This window comes from Lolium perenne, chromosome 2, assembly GCF_019359855.2.
Source record: "Lolium perenne isolate Kyuss_39 chromosome 2, Kyuss_2.0, whole genome shotgun sequence".
In the NCBI taxonomy this organism is placed as follows: domain Eukaryota; kingdom Viridiplantae; phylum Streptophyta; class Magnoliopsida; order Poales; family Poaceae; genus Lolium; species Lolium perenne.
In genome coordinates this window covers 265677826-265700269 of record NC_067245.2, presented here as the reverse complement: position 1 = coordinate 265700269, position 22444 = coordinate 265677826, and the positions used below count along the sequence as shown (strand labels likewise).

At 43.0% G+C, this 22444-nt stretch overlaps 1 protein-coding gene and 1 long non-coding RNA gene across 5 annotated transcripts; both read left to right on the top strand.

Annotated features, from left to right (window-relative positions):
• The first annotated feature begins 884 nt into the window (after window positions 1-884).
• LOC127335861 (uncharacterized) lies at window positions 885-7746 on the top strand. Of its 4 annotated transcripts, none has more exons than XR_011752580.1 (8): window positions 885-1244; window positions 1659-1848; window positions 1921-1987; window positions 2124-2358; window positions 2404-2519; window positions 2720-2819; window positions 3267-4871; window positions 5154-7746. It is a non-coding gene; the product is annotated as an uncharacterized lncRNA (long non-coding RNA). The 4 variants fall into 4 exon arrangements; XR_011752579.1 differs by having other exon boundaries at window positions 886-1244; window positions 3267-3331; window positions 4403-7746; XR_011752578.1 differs by having other exon boundaries at window positions 887-1244; window positions 3267-5293; window positions 5387-7746.
• A 1384-nt stretch (window positions 7747-9130) lies between these two features.
• On the top strand, window positions 9131-10490 carry LOC127335860 (probable carboxylesterase 2). Its single transcript, XM_051362594.2, has one exon. The coding sequence runs from the start codon at window positions 9246-9248 to the stop codon at window positions 10197-10199; it is 954 nt and encodes a 317-aa protein (XP_051218554.1). The 5' UTR covers window positions 9131-9245; the 3' UTR covers window positions 10200-10490.
• The last annotated feature ends 11954 nt before the right edge of the window (window positions 10491-22444 follow it).

Genomic DNA, 22444 nt, shown 5'->3' with positions numbered 1-22444 from the left:
CAGTGCTCATAGTTGAACTAGAGATCTATTTGTATTTTTTATTATTTTTGGTGTTTTTTTAGAGCATCTTCCCACTGTGTATATTTATAAAAAATATAATGTAAGGATGTACAAAAGACTGTTGCTAGAGAAAAGCAACAACAAAAGAACTATCTAAAAGGCCATAAGCCAAAAGAAAGAGAAAGAGAAAACAGGGTACCGAATTATCTAAACTCTCCACCCAATCTTTTAGCCCTGTATAAGACTTCCTAGAAGCCTTATGAACCAAGAGAGCCAATTCTTCCTTAAATATCTTCCTGCATCTGTGTAGATTAGGGGTAGTACCCTTGAAAATGAAGTCATTCCTGATCATCCAGATAACCCAAGTACTCAACATAATTAATTCCATGAAGAAAGGCGCCCTTAATTCATTCTTTTGACTGCAATAATATTCTGGATATCCTGCTAAAGAGGAGGCGTCCAAGAAGGGCAGAGATATTGCCAACATAGTTGAACAAATGGGCAAAAAAGAAAAGGTGGTTTCTAGTTTCCAGCTGTGAATGATCAGACATGATGCATGTGTAAGTGTCCATGAAGAAATTCTTCCTTTGTAGCATTGCTCTGGTATTCAATCTATTGTGGACCAGCAGGCAGAAGAAGACTTGATGTTTTTGTTGACAACACTCCTGCCATAGCCATTTAAAAACTGGAAATGCGTCCCCAAAGTCCATGAATGTGGTGTAAACAGATGAAACTTTAGTGGTCATCATATTACCCATTATTATCTAAGTATCTGTTCCTATAGCCGACTCCAGATCTAGTAGCATCTAAAGGTATAATTGATGCCCCCCATAGGGGAACTCACAGCGATTTCAGCCTCGCGTCCGTTGGATCTTACTAGATGGTAAATCTTGACCGTTAGTTTTTTTCACTGCACCATATAAAACCGAGCTCCCACCAGAAAACCCTAGCCGCCATCCACTCCTGCCCCCTCATGCTCGTGCCCGTCCCCAATCAGCTGCCCCCGTTTCTCCCCAATCCATGCCCCGTCTCTCCCCAATTCCCTCTAGATTCTTCTTGCCCCTTCTCCTCTGCCAAGCCCTAGCTCCTCCTTGTCCACACCAAGAAGGGTTTCTGGTCTAGGTGTTTGAGGAAGAAGAAGAGGTGCCAAGAGGAGGAAAGGAAGAAGAGGTGGCAAGAGGAGGAGAAGCTAGCAGACAAGATCCCACTTTCCATGTCCGATTTGTCTCCATCCAGCTCCAAGGGTGAGTTTCCCCACCCTCCAGAATCCTCTTAGTTTCTGTAGATGGTGGTTCATAGGTTCTTATGGAAGGGGATTAGCAAGATCAAGTGGAAACTAGAGGAAACATGTTTCATATTCCCGTTTCTGGACATACAGGTTTAGAGATTGTCATTTTCGAGTACCCAGTTGGCCGAATCAGAGGGAGCATAACTGGAGTTATTTGTAGGCCTTGTTTCCGCGATCGTTTTGAGTGGTCATTCACTCAATTTGGTTCAGCGGTTTAGCTGCAGCAATGAAAACAAGTTTTTGGTCTGTTTCTGCGAAACAGTATTTTTGATTGCTTTTGTTCATAGTTTTTCATACTATTCCATGGTTGATTAAAGTGTGTTTCACACACCTCATATTTCTACTTCACCTTACATTTCTACTGCTCTAGGATTATGTCCTACAATGATCTATGTACAAAGTATAGCAAGATGATTCTCACTGCCCCGGTACATGTTTGAGTGGATGTGGAGCAATTAAGTCCGGTGAGATTCATGGCAAATTGGTGGGCTGGGCAGCAGCTTGTTCTTCGATTTCTCCATATCCATCTCTGGCTACCATGGGATTCAATGTTGGTTGAGGTGAGATTCAAATTGCTTGGTCCCTCTTGGTTATGGTGGTCAAATCAATCACTTTCGAAGTTTTCCCCCTAGGGGCTTGGGGACTCCGGTGCTGCGCAGAGTTGCCTCGCGGCCGTGCCCATTATCAGTGCCCAGGAAGGTATCTTCCCAAATCTCAATCCATGTTCTTTTCTCATGATTCCGTGCTACGTGGAGCCGCTTGTGTTTACTTTAGAATATTTTTTGCTCCGTACTTGAAACTACCATGCCATTGTTTTTCTCTGGTCCTATTGTAGGTGGAGACTCTCATGGCAAAGGTTTGGGTGACTCGCCGCTGTGTTGCAGCTGATGGAGCAAAAGTGTGGTGGCTTTGTGTTCATCACAGGTTTTCTCTCCATTCCCCATTCTTCTACTTCTGTAATTTATAAATTTATCATGTTCCTGATGGGTGCTGAAATTTGTCCCCCTTTCGTTTGAACAAGTTATTATTTGCTCTAGACTTTACATGGCCAATACTTACTCCACATTGAGGTAAGAACATCGAAGTTTAATGACTATTTGTAGCTATATATGCAGCTGATGGTTTCTCATTGTCATATCAATGGAGTTGTTCTTGGAAAAAATTCAGTATCTGATTCTCATCAGTTTAGAGTGACATACCTGGACATTTATTTCAGTGAAGTCCATTTCAGGTGAGGGCATGCAATCTATGTATTATATCATATGAGATGGTTATTCAACTTATCTAACTCTATAATATACCTGCAGTCACATTAGATGTTTTTTCAGCTTATTTGATTGTACAATGCTTGCATTCTTAGCGCATTGATCTGTTATTTAAATCATGCCCTTGAAACTTATCAGTGTTTCTCATCAATTTATGTTGGCATAGGTATTCAGCAGATTCCTCTCACCTCCAATCACGAATAGCTGCTGTACACAGTCTGCTCGCATCGCCATCCTCCTTGTGTCTACGAGGTGCTCGATCTCAGGTGCATCTCTCTCCCTCTCTCTCTACGTATAAAATGCTTCTGAATGATGCACCATATGCAAAGTTTGAGTTCACAGGTTGGGCATGGTTACAAAATAAGCTAATCTTCTATTTGATGATACTATTAGTTATGCAAATATTTTTTGTATAGCAATGTTTTAGGTCAGTATAATCAGTGCAGCTCCTGTTTTTCGTAGATATTTATTGTTAAAATCGCCTTTTCATTTTCTTTTTGGCATTCTGAATGAGGTGAAAAACATCTCTCATGTTATGTAACAGTATTAGTACACAAATATTGTTATACATATTCTTGCTCTAAATAAAGTATTTTGAGATTGATTTCCCATGTTGATGTCAGATTTGTACAGTTTTAGGGTCTATGCTATCGTTTCTGAAATCAACTTATAGACCATATTCTGACTACCGTTTTGACCATGTTTCTTTGCAGGAGACAGATTCTTTTCAGTCTAGGGTCGCTTCATGATTTTTCTTGCTGGTCACCTGGTCTGTCTGGTAGGTACCTATTTTTACTGCCATGCCTCTGTAACTCTCGCTCGGCTTCTTGTTCACATTTTGTACAGATATTTTGCCACCTATTGGTTCTGTTGTGTGTTTTCTGTTTTTTTTTGTGTTGGCTGGGTTTGTTGGTTGAGCATTAGTCTTATTCATGGTTTGTAGTCATGTTTTTATCATGGTACCTCAAAGTAAATATCCAGCTCATTCTAGGGCAGCTTGAAAAATATTCAGTACCTATCTTAAAACATGAGGATTCATGATGAAGAAAGCAGCTTGTCCTATTGTCTATGCATTATCTTTTATTGCGCATAATTTCATGTAATAGGAAATATAAGATCCTTGCCTATTAGTTGGTAAAAGTACACAGAATAGTGCTACCAAAAGATACCCGCATTAATAATTTATATGGCATAGAAAGGAAAAAATGAAACTGGAACCAATATTTATGAAATTATAGGAAACAATGGTGATAAGAGGACATATATTCTGAGAAGGTCATAATGTTTAGGTACATTAAATTCAGGCGTTCAAAGAAACTGATAGCTCACACTTGCTAAAAGGGGGAGAAAGTACGCCTATATTCCACATAAGAAACATGAAAGCGTTTACTTGGATAGTAGAGCAACAGTGAGTTTCCTCTGAATCATAGTAATGAATTGTCAGCTAAGCTAACCAGACATCATGCCAGAAGAGGAAACAATTTGTAGGTAAGCTAGCAAATCATGAAAGATAAAATTGGCCCACGGATATTCAGATGAAGACAATTGCCTTGGTGTAGGAAATGGTACAATCCATGTCACTGCCATCGTATAAAATATGTGTATATCTAAATGGAGTGCACATATATGGTTTCAGCCTTTCAGATGTTGCATGTAAATCGAGAACGTCAGATTTAATTTCTATGGTCATGTAATTGCTATAATGAGTCATCATAAATTCTATTTGATAAATATGCCACTTTACCTGCATGTTTTTTCCTTATGGTGTAGTGTATAAATATCCTACTTACCTATATATACCAATTTTATAGTATATAAATCTGCACCAAAACACATATTTTTATTACAGATATTAATTGAGATTGAGTACGGAAGAGGATTCGATGTTCATCCCTAGAGCTATGTGTTCACTTTTATTTCCTGGACAAACACTTGCATGCCTGGCACCATCCAACAGCAATATGTTGTCATTCATCAATGAAAAAAGAAGGCAGGGCGGAAGTAGGTACTTTGATCATGTGTCTTCTCCAAAAATGACTTTAGTACTGGATACTACATTTTTTTCATATATACTCCTTGTGTCTTGTGTAATACTTAGTGTTGAGCTTCTTAGGATATTAACTTTTGGGGCTATTTATAGCTGAATGGGATCCAACTGCTGAAAATTACAGAAAATTATAATTATATAGGTGCAAGTTATCCCACGGCACATGACCGTTAAGAATTCATGTGAAATCTACTGATAAACTCAAGCTTTGGTGCAGCGGTCGGTGCTTCCCATGCCTCGCCTCCTCACTGTCCAGCATATGTTCCTTCAGGTAGGTATTAGTGGATAAAGTACCTTTGTGCAGTAGGATTAGTGGATCACCAAAATATTTCTTTAGCCGATGATGTACATAGCTTTTCAGGTAATGTCGCTTTGTTATTGACGATGAAACTTATTAGTTTCCGTGGTGAAGTAATAATCATTTAGAACATCAAAACTACAAGCCTGGCGTGTGGCATCAGATGCTGTTGTCAGCATGAGCCATCATTTTTTTCTTGCTTATTAATTTGTATATGTTGAGGTGTGAATTTGAATGCTTGTGTTTGGGTGGTAGATGATTTCTACACCAGCGGTGACAACAACCAACGGTCTGAATTGTAGATAATTGTTGCATTGCAGGATATCTTGTATTATTCCTTATGAGATATCAAATTTTGAGCAGACAATGATTCTATTATTTTCTCCTAAGAGCAGGTACTCACTTGCTTTTGGATATTTATAACACTTCTTTTTTGTTATTAGGAACTATCTTTGTTGATATGTCCTTGTGAACTATTTCTTTCACAGGTTTTAATGAGTATATAGATGGACATCTGTGCTTCAACCAAAAAGGAAATTATACATCACAGAGGTACTCCAAGTTCTGATGTTGTTATCTTTCAATGCTACAATTGTATTCATCTCGGTGAGGAACTGTAAGAGGGCTATAGATTGCTAATTTAGTACATGTTGTTCTGCTTTTTCATTCATATATATTTGTGCCTATCTATGTCAGCATGTCACAATTGTATTCATCTCGGTGAGGAGCTGTAAGAGAGATTGGTAACTTATATTCAGTGTGTAAATTCCTTCTAACAATACAGACTGTTTTCTTGAAAGCTTTGAAAGGAAAACAAATACTCTGTTCAGTTTCTTCTCAACTCTTAGTTCTCGGTACTGTACAAGCTATTCACATGCTCATTTTTTTATGTTATTTAGAAAAATGAATCCATCTAAATGCTACTGTGGTAAGTTCATGCACATTATTCAGTCTCAGAATCTCCATTGGTATATGCACTGTCTGGAATCTATTGCAGGAATATGAGCATGTTTACGCAGCCTGTCCAACCATCTAACCGCTGCAGTTTTTCAGTACCAAGACTACTCACGGAATGCCTCCACTTTGTCAGGGCATGCCTACTTGGAGTTGGAGTCACAATCTGATCAGTTTTTACTTGCAAGCATAATGTGATAAGTGTAGACAATGCCCTGGCTGTGCTACTTGCACTTCTTATTAGTGATGAGCAACAAGTCTATCTTCCTAACTGGAGTTTCATTTCCTGCATCTCACGTTGTTGTTCAAAAATATGACCAATTAGTATACTTAATACAAAAAAATCTATGGATTGCCTACGTTAAGTTCTGTCACTTTACTATGGTATCTTTTCTTGCATCTCTGGTATTTTGTTTATATATTGATCTGGCAAGGACTCATTGAGAATTCGGGTGAGTATTGTGCAACTTGTCTAAAAGTTAAGATTGCTTCTGCACTTAAGAGTTGCATGACTATGGCCTGGGGTGGGGGGCAGGTTTTTCATGTGAACAATCTTCTGTCTTCCCATACGGGTTGTCCTACCGTTGATAAGGCTGTGTGTGTGCTCAATCCGAGGTCTCTCTCTCTCTCTCTCTCTCTCTCTCTCTCTCTCTCACAGACACATTCATAGTTCTGATCCATTTTTTCTGCTCCTCTATATATTGTAGAAACAATTGGTATAGCATCAGATTTATGTGCTTACTAGGTTTGTTTGTTAATTCTAGAGATTTTATTATAATCCTCAGAAAAATGATGTGTTAATTCTTGCATGACTTCAATAAGAAAGAGGTAAAACTTAACCGCTATCACCTTATCATTGTTGATCACTTTTACCACGTCGCTGTCATGATTCATCCTGTAGACTTGTACAAAAAGGCCTGTACTCAAAGCCTTGTGAAAACAGTCAACATAAGGTATGTACTCTGCTCAATCCTTCATGGATGATCCTTTTTTACATCCTATAATTTTTAATGTTTTCTTCCTATTTGTAGATGTTTGATATTGTGTTCTTTAAATATGCAAGATTAACTTTCGTTTTTATCATCGAGCGCTTAACAATTGAGTACCTCGGAATAACATCAGCGAAGTCACCCATTTTAGGCTATGACATATAACCCTTTATGTAATTATGTTAGATATTTCCTCAGTTTACCAGACCATGTATAAAACCTGTGGAGCAATGCTGGTTAATTCTTGCATGTGTGGTTACTCTACCTCTTCTTATGACTATAAATTTTCTTGCATTTTTTTCTACCTCTATGAAAGCCTGTTATAAAATTCAATTTACTATGCGTGATGACCTTCGATGTTTTAAAATTTTGAAAAATTAATTTATTAGCTAGCAAGACGATTCTTTAAAGCATATGGGAAAGAGAAATTTTACCACTTATTTTTTGTCAAGGCCTCCATATAATTTCCAGTTCATTTCTTAAGCATACATATTTTTATCGGGGTCTCTGTATATAGCTTATTGCAGGTGTAAGGAAAATTCATTTTCCTTCTCCGCTGATCTGCCTACTATGAGCAAGTATATCTGTTTGTGAAGATGCACAAAAGGCATAGATCTTAGGCTTTCTTATATATTGTGGTTGCACACTGTCACTTAATTCCTCAGCGTTTTGCATCTATTTATGTGTTTGTTTTCCTCTACAACTCTTGAATTACGCAAATAATTTTACCCATATATCTATTCATGGGATTTCTTACCTATTTTGGTACACTTGATTTGCTGCTCCATTTGTTTTGTGAAACCTAAGAAATGTGTTATCATATTGGTAGCTAATTTTAATCACGTTATACAAAATTTACATTGGCACGAGCTTCATGGGATCGTGCGCCAAGGCGCACATCTAAATCTAGTAGCCTGTAAGAGATGGAATTGCACCAAAACTTCCTCAGAAAATGGCAAAAAGAAAAGATCAGAGGCCTGTGGGCAGAAGAGCCTACTTAATGGAGATGTCCTCTTCCTTACAAAAAAGAATAGAGATGTGGCCAATTATCTTTGAGGGGGGACCCCAGGCGGCTGCTGGGTCCCCCAGCTGGCGGCGCTCCTGGCCCTCGGCCAAAGCAACGTCCCCCAGCTGGCGGCGCTCCTGGCCCTCGGCCAAAGCAACGTCCCAGCAAGCTCTCTCCATCGCTGCCTCCGCCGCTCTGGTCGCCGCCGCGACCACCTCCCTTTCATCCTCGTAGCGGGTCATGTCCCTCGCCACGCTCGCCTCTACGTTGGCCATCGTCGTAGTCGCCTCCTCCAGCTCTCGATTCTCCCGATCCACCTGCGGCTGCTCCCACCGCCTAGCCGCGACCACCTCCTCCAACTCTCGGTTCTCCTGATCCACTTGCGCGCGGCTGCTCCCGCCTCCTCGCCGCCACCACCTCCTCACGCGCCACACATTGAACCGCCGTTGAGGCCGACAACTCGTACGCCCGCCTGATGGCGAGCGCTTGCGCCTCCACGCTAGGGCCTAATGGTGATCGGCGTCCCGGTGGACGCTATCAAAAGACGTGAGCAACGCCCGTTGCTCTCGTCGTCGCCGAAGTTAGATGGCGTCTTCGCCGAGGTCGAGGAAGACGCCGTTCATGTGTTGGGCCCGCACCAACAGTATCCCCACCCTAGGACGCGCAGGGCTTCCTATGACTCTCGCAGCAGCGCCCTTGCTTCCGCGAGCATGGCATTGTCTGCCGCTAGGTTCACCTAGATGTTGACATGGGTCGCCAACGGCGGTTAGCGGTGAGCGACTCGAGGAACTACCGCTCCTCCTCCTCAGCGACGGCCACGCGCGTCTCCATCTTCGCCGCCTCCTTCATGCCCTCCAAGTAATCGCCGACGGCATAGCTCGACGCGTCTTTAATCACCATTAGCAAACTTGATGGTCTAAAAAAAAAGCATCCGCCCACCATGGCTTTCGGTCGCAAACGGACACATGAGTCTATTTAGGACCCTTTTGTTGTGGTTTTTTTTTGGCTTTGGTAAAAGCAAAAAAAAAAACACCTAAATAGATAGTATTTTTTTGGCTTTTGGGTTTTGGAAGCCAAAAGAATAGAATCTTTATTTTTAACTTTTAAAATAGGTGCTTTTTTTGGCTTCTGCCAAAACCAAAAAGTCAAAAAAAGCCACAATAAAAGAGCCATTGATTTTCTCGCAGCCGCCCGATCAAACGAGCGCAAACCGTTATTTTAATTGACCAGGTGACCGTTTGCGTGAAGCACTAGAATTCGAAGTGAGGATTTTTTTTATAGAAAAGGTTCCAACACCAAAGCAACCATCTCAGATCGCATCGTTCAACTTTCCTATCAGAGCTGGCACAAGCGAGCTCCAGTAGCTCCCTTCCCTAGTCGTCGCTTCGTTTCTTCGCCATGGAGATCGAGTTCGACATGCCCAAATTCCTGCGCGTGCACAAGAGCGGCCGCGTCGACCGGTTGGGCGGCACAGAGACCGTCCCACCCTCCCCCTCTGGGGATCCTGCCAACGGCGTTGCCTCCAAGGACATCGTCCTAGACCCTGCGGCCAACATCACCGCCCGCCTCTACCTCCCCGACGCGGCGGCGGAGCCCGGGCCCGGCAAGAAGTTCCCCGTCGTTGTCTTCTTCCACGGCGGCGCTTTCTTTATCGAAAGCACAGCCTCCCCCATCTACCACAGGTACGCCGCCTCCCTCGCCGCCGCGGTCCCCGCCGTCGTCGTATCAGTTGAGTACCGCCTCGCCCCGGAGCACCCTCTCCCCGCTGCCTACGACGACGCCTTTGCTGCCCTCAAGGCGGTCGTCGCCGCGTGCCGCCCGGACGGCGCCGAGCCCTGGCTCGCCGCGAACGGCGACGCGTCTCGGCTGTGCCTCGTCGGCGACAGCGCTGGCGCCAACATGGCGCACAACACGGCGATAAGGCTGCGGAAGGAACCCGTCGACGGCTACGGCGGCAGGGTCAGCGGGGTGGCGCTGCTGCACTCCTACTTCTGGGGGACACAACGGATGGGCTGCGAGCCCTTGTACTTCCCCTTCGACATGGATCGCGTGTGGGATGTGGCCTGCGGTGGCAGATTCGGCCGCGACCACCCGTACATCAACCCGGCGGCGTCGCCGGAGGAGTGGAGGCAGCTCGGGACCGGCCGCGTGCTGGTCACCACGGCGGAGCTGTGCTGGTTCGTGGAGAGGGCGCGCGCGTACCCGGAGGGGATCAAGGCGTGCGGGTGGGAGGGCGAGATCGAGTTGTACGAGACCAAGGGCGAGGAGCATACCTACTTCCTGTTCAAACCCGACGGCGAGAATGCCGCCAAGGAGCTCGCCGTCGTCGCCGATTTCGTCAGCCGCTCCTGAGCTGAGCTTAGGTGAGTAACTCTGTAATAAACAAGTCGCAAGTTGCCAGGCCGTCGCGATATTTATTCAGAGTTTCTGATGTGCATCATACTAGTACTAAGCAAGTAATACTGTAGTACTTTTTTTTTTAATTGAGAGAGAGAAAAGTAATACTCGTATTACTTCATTTTGTTTGCAAGTTGTAGATAGAAAAGAGCAATACTCATCAGGCGCAGTTGAGTTTGCGTCGGTTGTATGATTCTCTAATAAAGGAACGAACACGCATTATTCGGTTGTGGAGCAGGAATTAACATGGCTGAACATTTGTTCAAGGTCATCATGCATGACAGCAACTTCACCTATATCTTCTCCCTTGTCCATTCCAATAATTGTACACACAATCCTGCAAATAAGAAAAGTTAAAGGAGACCAATGGTTTATTTTACGCCTTAATCGCCTAGAAGCAGAAAAATTGCAAGCTAATATTCCTGTCATGATCTTAAGCCAACAATAGACAAACTCACAAACTAATTTGGCTGCAAATCAAGAATAAGAATATCCAAAATTATATGATTTCAAATTTACTATTGCATAAGAAGTCAGTGGCTCGGGGTATTAATATTTGATTGGGGCAGAAATATACCTTTTCATTCATATCTACAATGTTTTTACGATTATACTGAGCACTTTGTAGGCAGCAACAAGATTATAGCAGGTCGTGCATACCTTAACATATACATCAGACCACCAAATCAAGACAAACAGGATCAACTTTAGTTATGACTCTTAAATTATACGGATGAACTTCCATGGAGCTGTGTTTCCTCATTTCTTCCGGCACAAATTGTCTATCACTTGCAGATACTGTATAGCGGCGGACCAATCAGGGCTCAATTTAACTATATGGTCAACCCTATTTTCAGATCTACATGACACAAATAAAATGCATGGTAATAATATGTGTCTGCTTTAATTCTGGATGGAAGATAAAGTGTCACCCAGCAAAATAATCAATAACTTTCATTACTTTTGAGTCACCTGAATTACTACCAGACAGCTAGTGGAGCAAGCCAACAACAAATATAGAAAAGAAGTATAACCATTTTGATAGTTACTTTCCAATATTATTAAGCTCAGATATGAAGCCCGGCATTTCGATCATGCGATTAGGAAAGGGAGGATGGTGGGTGTGCATTTCGTCAGGACCTTATGGCGCCCGGACCTAATCTCTTCCGTCCAACGCACTGAGATTGGTGACTTGTTTTTGCAAAAACAACCCTAGGTTTTGTCAAATTCATTTTTGGAAGTCCTTCTGCTTATGAAGTTCTGTACAAAATCCAGAGTGCATCCACTCTTGTTATTCAAAAGTTCTTTGCAAATTTGCAGTGTGTATCTATTGTTGCAATTATAAATAACATTTTTCCATATAAAAAAATTCGCACAAATTCTTAAGGAACCAATAGATCCATTGATTTTAACCACAGATCTTCTGGATCCGCATGAATATCTAACACAGTCGCGAAATTGCATTGCATATCCATTGTAGCAATTATAAGTAACATTTTTCCATATAAAAAAATTCCCGAAAATATCATAAGGAACCAATGGATACATTGATTGTCCACAGATCTTTACAAGATGATTTCCTCAAAAATATCTAACACTGTCACAAAAGTATCTATGAAAAGATGGCAAGAAGATCCATGATGAACCTATCCAGTGATTTACCAAAGATCTTCACAGATCCTAACAAGATCCTAATCAAGAAAAAGAGGTAAGAAACGAAAAAAAAATTGATCCAGAGGCCGTGTTCGGAGAGGGGCGGCGAGGCCGGGGACGACGGGGGTCCCCGTAGCGAGGCGGCGGCTCCCACGGCGGAGATCCCGCATGCTGGACGGCGGAGAAGCGGCGGCCGGAGCTGGGCGGCGAGGCGGCGGCTCCCACGACGGAGATCCCGCACGCTGGACGGCGGAGAGGCGGCGGCCGGAGCTGGGCGGAGAGGCGGCGCCTCCCACGGCGTAGATCCCGCGTGCAGCGGATGTGGAGGAAGGCGGCCGCGGCGGAGGAAGGCGGCGGCGGCCGCGGCGGAGGAAGGCGGCTAGGCGGCGGCGCTCGTCTCCGGAGGAAGGCGGCCGCGGCGGAAGAAAGCGGGCTGGCGGCGGCTGGTTGCGAGCGGGTCTGGGGTTAGGTTAGGGTTTCAGGAGGATTTGGGATATTTATACCATCTCCTCCCAGAACCACTCCCTAATTAGCGGAATGTGCAGGGTTCTTTTGCATAAAGCGCGAGTGCGAATCTCCACCTGTGTCGGACGGTGGGAGATTAGGTGCGGGCGCCATAAGGTCCTGAAGTTGTATTTACCGGAGGATGGTCAGCAAGAACGCCTCGTAACCAAAAGTTGCAAACCCAGAGCATGCCATGTCCTTCTCGTCAAACTTCTCGGTCAAACCCTGTGAATGTAGTTCCAGCCAAATGAACACGCCAAAATAAGAAACAACATGACCGGGTTCAATTCTTTGCGGTATGGCAGAGGAATTACCTTCTTTGTGAGGTAACATCTAAATACATGCAGAACAAACTATCAGTCAGGAATGTTGTAGTGTACTTCAAAATGGAACTAAATAGAAGGATTTCGATTACTCCTCAGACTGATATGAATCATAAGGATTATTAGCATTGCATCATCACTCTTCCTTACCTGAAAGATACTGGTATCTTTTACTCAAAAAGAAATCCAGGCTACTCTCCTTTATGGATAGATATGCAGAAGGTAAAATCTTTATGTAGGAGATGCATGTAGGAGATGGAAAACTGACAAGCTTCTGGTATGATGCTTGGTGTAGCCTTCATCCTCTAAAGTAAACTTTCCCTGACATTTTTAATATCTGCAATGAGCAAGGCTGCTGTCCTTAGGTGAAACTTCTCTTTTAGGAGATACTTATCACCAGATCTGGCTGTGCAAGTACATGGGCTGCTGAACATTGTGAGACAGACAGTGCTATCACAGGAAAGGGATAGACCCTTCTGGAAATGGACAAAAAATGGAATTTTTCCTGTTAAATCTATGTACAATCATCTCCGCAGAAGTGGTGTGGGCAGATCCTTCAAGCACCTATGGAAGAGCAAGATTCCTTTAAAAATAAAGATATGGTTGTGGCTTATCTGGCACAATGCAATTGCATCTAAAGATAATCAGTTGAAGAGAAACTGGTCTGGGAGTGCTTCCTATCAATTCTGTCATGAAAATGAAACTATATCTCATCTCTTCTTTGAATGTGCAGCCGCAAAGTTTGTCTGGAGCACAGTTGCAATGTCGACTGGTGCCTTTGATAGACCTGAGAACTTTACCCAGTTCTTTTGGTGGTTCCCCCATCTAGTTCCAGCCAGTAGGAATGTGCAAATCGCTGGATTAGCTGCTATATGCTGGGCAATTTGGAAAGTAAGAAATAGAGCTTGCATTGAAAATAAGCTCATTAAATCCCCCAGTGAACTAATTAGTTTTGTTGTTGTGTTTATGAATTATCGGTCAGGTTTTCGCAACTCTCCTGATGCACAAAACATCAAAGCTGGTGCTACCAGTTTGCTTCAGCTTGTTGCAGGTGCATCTGCTCCTCCTCCACCGTCAAATGAACAACCTGGAGGGATTCTTCGTCTGGCAGATGCTACGATAGATGACCTTGCTAAAGACGACATGGAGACTGATGAATGATTTGCTGTTTAGTTGGCCCTCTAGTGATAAAGTTGATGCTGTTGATAGTCCTTCTCCATGTGCTGGTGGTTTTTGATCTATTGATCCTAGAAGTTCTCCGTAGTTGATGCCAGTTTTTGTGTGTTAGTGATCTGGCTGGTACCCTTTGTTGTTCTCGTTTTGGCTATCTGGTTTTAAACAGTTTCTCCTGTAATAGGGTTCCCTCTATAAACGCTAGCAGTCGGCGGCGATCCCCCTGCTTTTATTTCTGCTTTAGTTTCTTAGCTGCTTCTGAACATACATGGTTGTATGTTGTTTTTCGTTATCTCCATGGTAATGAAAATCAACCCAGTGAGGGGTCGCTTGGAAAAAAAAACATCACTCTTCCTTAGTTACAAACTACTCTCACACACGTTGAACTAAGTCAGCAAGGTACAAACCTTACTTAGATGGAAAAGAACAAATTGTATCAGTGCTTTGCAAGAACTTATCATCACCTATGCGGCAAAGACGTTGCGTATTAGGTATTTTAGCAATATAAAGAGCAGCAAAGCTTCATATATGCAGGCGGAGTTTAATTGTTTTATATTATAAGGCCATATTCATATAGGCCGCAAAGAGCTACAGCTAGATAGTAATGGAATCTTTTTATTTTGTTTATAGCAGCACGCAAAGAATAAGAAACTATAGATAACTTGCTAGGTACAGACTGGTAGCAGACAAACTACATGGTACTACTTCATACTTCGTTAAGCGCCACAACGGCCAGCAAGGGAAGTCAGCTCCAGAAAAATAAATAACCAGTGTATCAGTTGTAAGTATATCAATAGAAGGGGTTTCCAACCAAATATAATATCAGTATCCCACAACCTGTGGCCACACACAAGCCACAAGTTCTTGATGCTCCATCCAACCTCTGCATATATGGCTGTAAGGTGAAATCAAGATTGATGTCATGATGATGTTTTCCTAAAAAAAACAGCTACCTTAACCTTATTTGAGTACAAAAAAAACTGGTGCACGATTGTATGAACAATTCAACATTAAACCCTTTAGGCACTTAACATGTAAGTTTTAAGGCAACTAAGAATATATCAATGGAAGGGGTTTCCAACCAACTATAATATCAGTATCGTTCCTCTCATGTAAGGAACACTCATGTACCTATATGCCTGCTTAATGTGTGTTTTAAAATCTTTACCAAAATCGCTACGATTAGACTTAATTCAGTGGCAGAACATGTCGTCCGTCCGTCCGAGACTTCGTTCATGCAAGGTAGACACATGGTGTTTTCACTTTGCATGAAACAGTACATGAGATGCATCGGAAAAAACTGAATGGTGTTATTCTCAAGATCGACTTTGAGAAAGCTTATGATAAAGTCAAATGGTCTTTTCTTCAACAAACACTCAGGATGAAAGGTTTTTCAGATGAGTGGCGCCATTTGTTGTAGTTTGCCCCGGCGGTGGTGACTTTGTAGGAGATGTAGTTGGAGATGTGGATGGCGAGGATAGGGTGGGATGTGGGTGGGGGAAAATAGGGGTAAGGTATGGGCATATAGCCGGCCATGGGGCCGGCAGAGGTTGCTACGGAGAGAGAGTCCGAGAGGCCGCCGAGGTTGAAGGCATCTGCAACTGGGGTGGGCGGAGCCCGGGGTATAGGAGGTCGTCGCTGGAGAGGGGTGAGGAGGGAGTCGTCGACGGGATTAATTGGAGGCACGGTAGAGAGAGGAGTTGGGGCCGATGAGGAGGAGGTTTCGGCCATGATTTTGAGCCTGAGCTCTGATACCAAGGAGACTAGAATTGTGTCTGTTGCATTACGATCATGCTCGACGGAGCCAAGTTAAGTACGGCAGAGATTGTGGCGAGCAGAGGCATGCGCAGACGTATGCATGGCGCAAGAATAGGGCTACTGAAGAAGAGGGGCTGCATTTATACAACGGTACGGTTTTCAGGTTTCAACAAGAAATATTGGAGGAAATTGGACATACCAGTAACTCCTGGAGCCAATGTTGCGTGAACCAGTCACTCAAATTCGTTTTTGCACAAACCAGCAACTCCATGAGTTGTTTGCATGGAGCTGTAATGATCAGATTAGAATGTCTAACAGCATACCTCTCAGCCACCGTGGCTTGGGCATGTGCTGGGCGTGTGCCATCCCTTTGGGAGACAATTGTTTTGCTCCATATTTGCCACATCTATTTTAACAATGATCTGGAAAAAATGTGTATTTTTTGTTTTTTTGAAAAGGAGTTAAAAGGTTTGAATTTTTTTTAGGAGAAAATTGAATGAAAACCTACAACAACATAATTCCAATTAATATGGCTTCATGACAACAACAACAACAGATCACATATATGATCACTTCGGAAAAGATCAGATGACCGAAGAGGATGTTCTAGTGAATTTTACATTTTAATAATAAGGTCACTTGTGCACGAGTTCTCCAGAGAAGCGATCAAGGAGACGATTAGGGTTCCCGGTCACCTCCTGTCGGCGCCACCAACTTTACCCAATTATGTGGCCTTCCCATGGAGGCGGGGTGGATCTTGGTCCCTCCGGCAAATTACCCCTCCCTTGGCTAACATAGACATAGTAATTTCATCCAATTTAAAAAAAACGTCGAATCGAGGTAGGTTGGATGCACACTCGCAAGTCTTGCCAGTAAGCTAGCACTCAGTTTTCCATCCAATTTACATATGGCATGGTAACGACTGCAATAAAACATATAGGAAGAAAGGGAGCAAACAGGGGACTCCTAGACTGGCTGGACCACACTGATCTACTCTCGTCATCGGCTGGCCGAACGGCCGCCACCGCCATAGTCCCCGTCCCCATCGCCAAAGCGCCGCCCCAGTTTCCGTCTGGGATTGAAGAGAGACAAATGTGTTTTTTCCCGACGGGACAAGTTGGTTCGGCTCGTCTAGCTCGGAGAAGATATCTAGTGATACCAGCCACTAACTGATACCATGGTACCGGTTTCAAAAATTAAAATTTTATGTTTCTAAAAAATCTGAAAAATAATTGCGAGTCTTCATAATATGTGTGTTTTTAACTCCTAAATTTTTTAGAACCAAATTCGAAACACAAACAAGAAAAAAATAACAAATCCAACATGAATAGTGTCTTAAAATACAAAACAAACAATGATACTACTCACATGTTAATTTGTCTTTTTGGGTTTCTCAATGTGTGTTTTGATTTTCGTTCTGAAAATTATAGGAATTATAAATACACTTGTTGTGAAAGTTCACATATTTTCATTAAAAAAAATAAAAATTATTTTTTTGTCAAATGGTATCATGGTATCATTTAGTGGTTAGTATCACTAGATATTTTCCCATCCATCCCATAATCCGACCGATCTTTTTTTTTGCTTTTAGACACGCAACAGGGCCTCCAAACCACACTGGCAGCAGGTCACCTCATAAGGTGGGCCTCCTTGCTGTTAAACCGTTTAATCTGACCATCATAGCTTGTTGCAATGAATTATCGTAGAATCGCTGGTCTATGCAAAAGAGAATTTGAGTGACTGGTCTGCGCAACATTTGCTCCGAGAATTGCTGGTATATGCAATTTTCTCGAAATAGTGTCAACTTGTTGTTAATTAACATTTAATGTTTTACTAGGATAGTACCCGTGCTTCGCTACGGCCAAACAAATACGTAAATGATAAATTAGTATCTTAAAAGTTAAAAGTTAAAAATCAAAAGTAGAAAGATGAACGGTAACAACAGACCATTGACTCCCATCTTTTTTCCCAAATCTTCTTAAACGCGGTCTCTTCAAGGTGGTCGTAGAAGTAGGGTTAGCGTGTGTGCGCTTAGAGAGCTGGATGTATGTACATATTTGCGAGCGTATACATCTCATGAGGAGATGTTGCTCTGCTCTCTGTGCGTGTGTGGGATGCGGCGAGATAGAAGGGCTGCCCATTGTGAGGTGCTGATTCTTTCAAGAACGAAGAGGAGTGCTATAGAAGAGACGATGAGAGATTGAGGGGCACCACCGCCGGCGCGTCTTCCCTGCCGGTCAAGCTCTGGTAGATGAATCCGTCGAGATCCGAGCCGCCGGCCTCCAGAGCACTGTCTCATGGTGAGCGGGTAAGGGGAGGGGCATCTCCAGCGGTAGGGCGTCTCCCCTGAGCTCTGGCTGATGAATCCATCGAGGTTCGGTACCCATCCCTGTCGTCATCCCCTTCTACTGATTACTTTCGGGCTAGTTACATTGGAGAGCATGATGGATCCATGCCGATCCCCTTCCACTGATTACTTTCGGGCTAGTTACATTGGAGAGCACGATGGATCCATGCCGGAGTGGACATGAGCTCGTTCACTGGCGGCTGCTGGTGCAGGACCGGTGACTGCGGCTGGCTGAGGAGGACAATTTCTGGCATCACATATGCCATGTTCAGCTCAGTCTTGATTAGGCAGAGATTGGGACATATCCGTAGGCACTGTTAGAACTCAGAAGATTGAGAATAAAACTTGTGTTCTCATTAATCTGGGCAAAGCACTTTTATACAAGGATTTGGGACGCTTCCGTAGAGGCGCTTGTTTACAAAGAGATGGCAGTTTCCATATGAGAAGGCGCATGTACGGACACGTACGGCGTTTTGGACACAACACAAATGATGCCTAATCTAATAACGGTTCCTAAACGTCTGTTGGCTAAGTGACCCTTCGGAAGAGTCGGTTGCAATCCTAACACTTCCCCCTGAACAAAGCTGCTTCTCATATGTCTTGTACTTCTTGTATAATCTTGAGAATATTGGTCTTAATCACAAGCGTATATTATCTTGAATAACTTCCCCAAAAATCCTGTGGGAAAAATATGAGAAGAATAGTATTTGATATGTTGTGAAAACTCCTTTAAAACCCAGTGGGAAAAGTAAGCAGAAAATGATACAACATATAATGATTATTGTCTATTTGATCTTATTTGAGAAAACCTTGAAAGGATAAAACTCATTGGTAAGTTTAGAGAACAATTAATATGTCTAGTATACATCCATTAAAAACCCCGGTGGGGAAAATAGGATATATGACATATATTCTTGTGTTGATATTACCTCACTAAAAACCTTGATGAGAACCATGAGAGTAAACTCATAAATGGAAAAAAAAGTGTAATATAATGTTTGAATGGGTTATAATTTAGAGAGATACTCCTCCCGATCCTTGCAAATCACGAAGTCGTCGCATACCAATTCCACGAACATATTTTTCAAACGTTGAGGCTGAGAGAGACTTTGTGAATAGGTCAGCGAGATTATCGCATGATTTAACTTGCAAAATGTTTATTTCCCCACTATTCTGTAACTCATGAGGATAAAACAATTTAGGTGCAATATGCATAGTGATATTGCTCTTTATGTAACCCGTTTGCATTTGAGCAACACAAGCAACATTATCTTCGTAGATAATGGTTGGAGATTCGATTGAACCTTTTCCACATGATTGCTGTATGTGGTTTATCATTCTGTGAAGCCACACACATTCACGTGATGCTTCATATAATGCGATTATTTTAGAATGATTGGTGGATGTAGCCACTAGGGTGTGTTTAGAAGACTTACATGAGATGGCTCCTCCCGCACCGGCCGCGTCCTCACCTCTATCCCCTTCGCTGGAATCATTTGTGTTTCTGTAACAGATATTCGTGCGGCTGTGTGTATGCTAACTATGCAGAAGCTGGATCTATTGCTTAAAGTAATAAAGTGCTCATTTTCGAAAAAAAATACGGCAAGGCCGTGAACCAAAGCTAGACTATGCACGCGCCTTAACTAGTTCGCCACATGCCTTCCCTCAAAAAAGAAAAAATTATCCACATGCCACGTACCGCTAGTAGTGTACTCCTGGTCGATCAGGCTTGTTCACTGCTGGCTGGTGCAAAAGAATGCCTAGCTAACTCGCAAGAGCAAACAAACTCGTTGTCCATCTTCCTTTTTTCGCTCGCAAAATGCTTTGCTGAATCTGACAATTTTTCCTAGTACTATGTTAGAGTAAGCGTGTGTAATACAAGCTCAAATATCTCCCTTTCGGCAATGGGATGTTAATATCTGTAAATATGCCAAAGGAGCAAACTACTTCCTCCTATCATATGTGAATCGAAATCATTGTTAGAGCATCTCCAACAGTCGCTGCAACCGGCGTTGTATCTAAAAAACCGACTAGTTTAGCGCTCGAGAGGTGTAAATTGATGCTCCAACAGATACTGCAACCGACGCTATAAGATAGAGCATGGGATAAAAACACTATCTCGCGTACACTAGTGGAAAACAGGCCTTTTGATCCGGGTGGTTAGGGCCTTTTGTCGCGGGCGGCCAGCCGCGACAAGCAAGGCGCGATAAAAGGGTGGCCTTTTATCCCGGGTCACTTACGACCCGCGACATAAGGTCCACCACGTGGCAGCCGCGGGGCGCGCAGGGCACAGGCCCTTTTGTCGCGGGCGGTATTACCACCCGCGACAAAAGGCCCTCTACGTGGCGCGCGCACAACGCTTCTGCTTTAGGGTTTGAGGGGTGCAGCACCCCTCCCCCCCGCCACCGACCGCCTGTTATTTCATTTTTTTCGTCCGAAAATAAAAGTTCCATATATTTGTACGCTACTAGAAGTTGTACACATTCATTCATTATATATATATATAGATCGATCAAACAAATATTGGAAGCAGAAGTCGATTCCCCTTACACATATTCGTAGGTTCCCTACATATATACATGGAGCTCACGATCGACAAACGGTACTAACGACCGTCTATTTGGAGGTAGAACAACTATCTGGACTAAACAAGCCTTTGTTGTTTATGACTTCTCTAACCAAAAGTCCCGCCAGTTCCTCCGCGATTCCTAGTGCGTGTTCCTTTGGTTGGAGTCTGTCCCGCATGAAGTCGACCTATATACGAAAATGAGATGAGTATGACTATATCAGTCTTGATAACGAAATATTGATGATAATAAATAAAGTTGTGAATGTTATTGGTTACGTCGAATTTATTTCTGTTCTGCTTCTCAGTGGTTAACATGCGAATGGACTCGCAAACGTAGTATCCACATAGATTCGTCCCTTGTGGCTGCTGGGGGCACGGTACAGGATTAAATGTTAGCTTCTTTGCAAAGGTAATCTCCTTATGAACATTCTTCAAAGCTTGCCAAGCCCTGCCATGCAAAAGAATGATTGAATGAGTGGATAATTAATTGATATCTCACGAAAGATAAAGCGCGGCGATGAAGGAAATTACACTTGGAGCAACTTCTGCAAGTCCCTGGAACCCGTCCAGGCCTCTACTCGATGGGTCTTTTACTTCAACTATTCCCTTATCAAAGGTTGAATGTCTAGTAGAATCCAGTGGAAGCTGCACATGTTATGCATATACGTCAGAATTACACTTAACATCGAGTAAGAAAAATTGAATGTGCATATATAAAAGATCATTAAGACTCTCACTCGTAGTTGTAAGGAAACAATATTGAATCACAGAAATATTGCTGCCCCAAAAACCTTAGTAGGTTTCCCCCCGTTTCTTCGCGATTATGCTTCACCGTTTCAACATGTATTTTATCTGGGTCAACAAACCCAACATTGATAATATTATTACTTTTGCACTCACTGATCTTCAGTCTGCAAAAGAGAACCCATAAGATATAATGAGTATATATATGCAATGAAAACGAACATGAACTGAATGAAAATGAACTTATATGTAGTTAACAACTTACAAGCAATAGCAACTCATGAGAGATTTGTCGAGGGCTTCTAGATTGAATAACTGCCGTAGTTCATTCATCTCAATATGGATCTCCTCCTTTCGGTAGTAATATTCCCATGGTATACTCGCCACGATGTACATTTTTTCTCCTTGCATGCATCAAGGTACCACTGATGCAAATTCCGCATATGTGTTGGCAGTTTATGCAGCTGCTCTCTGCTGACCAAGTCGGCCCCGTAGACAAATTTAGGAGCTATATCAGCAGTGGGTAGTGCAGCATCTGCGGCACCAAACAATTCGTCCACGGTAACTCCACATTGAGCCGCTAGAGTTGCAGCTTCGTCCATATTGACACCACCACCATGTTCCTCGTACACCTTGGGAACATTAAACACTTTGAGTGCTGGGATCGATTGTTTGGGCTGAGCACCGAGGAGGGAACTTCCTTTCTCTTTTGCCTTTTGTCGTTTGCTTGGCCTTGAGGGGTGCACTTGTTGAACTTGACCTTTTCTCATCTGCACTTCTAGCTGATGATTTGCTCGTGCCAAACAATGTCCTTCTCCTTATCCTTTTCATCCTTCTTTTGGTAAATTAAATTCTCAAGAGAGCGTTTAAAGTCATCCATCTTAACGTGAAACTCAAAATGCTATGTTGTGTTCAGAAAACTAGTAGCATATTCTATTTGCTTCTCTGTGTATGGCTCTGGCGCTGGAGGTTTTGGCTTATGGAAATGATCATAGTTGTGTTTCGCAACAGCGGCCGCATTTTCCTCGACAGTAAGATCCCAAGGACGGGGGGGGGGGGGGAGGAACCTTTGGTACTTTTGGGAGGGGCGACCTCTTGGGGATAGGACTCTTGAAACGCTTCCGGCTGG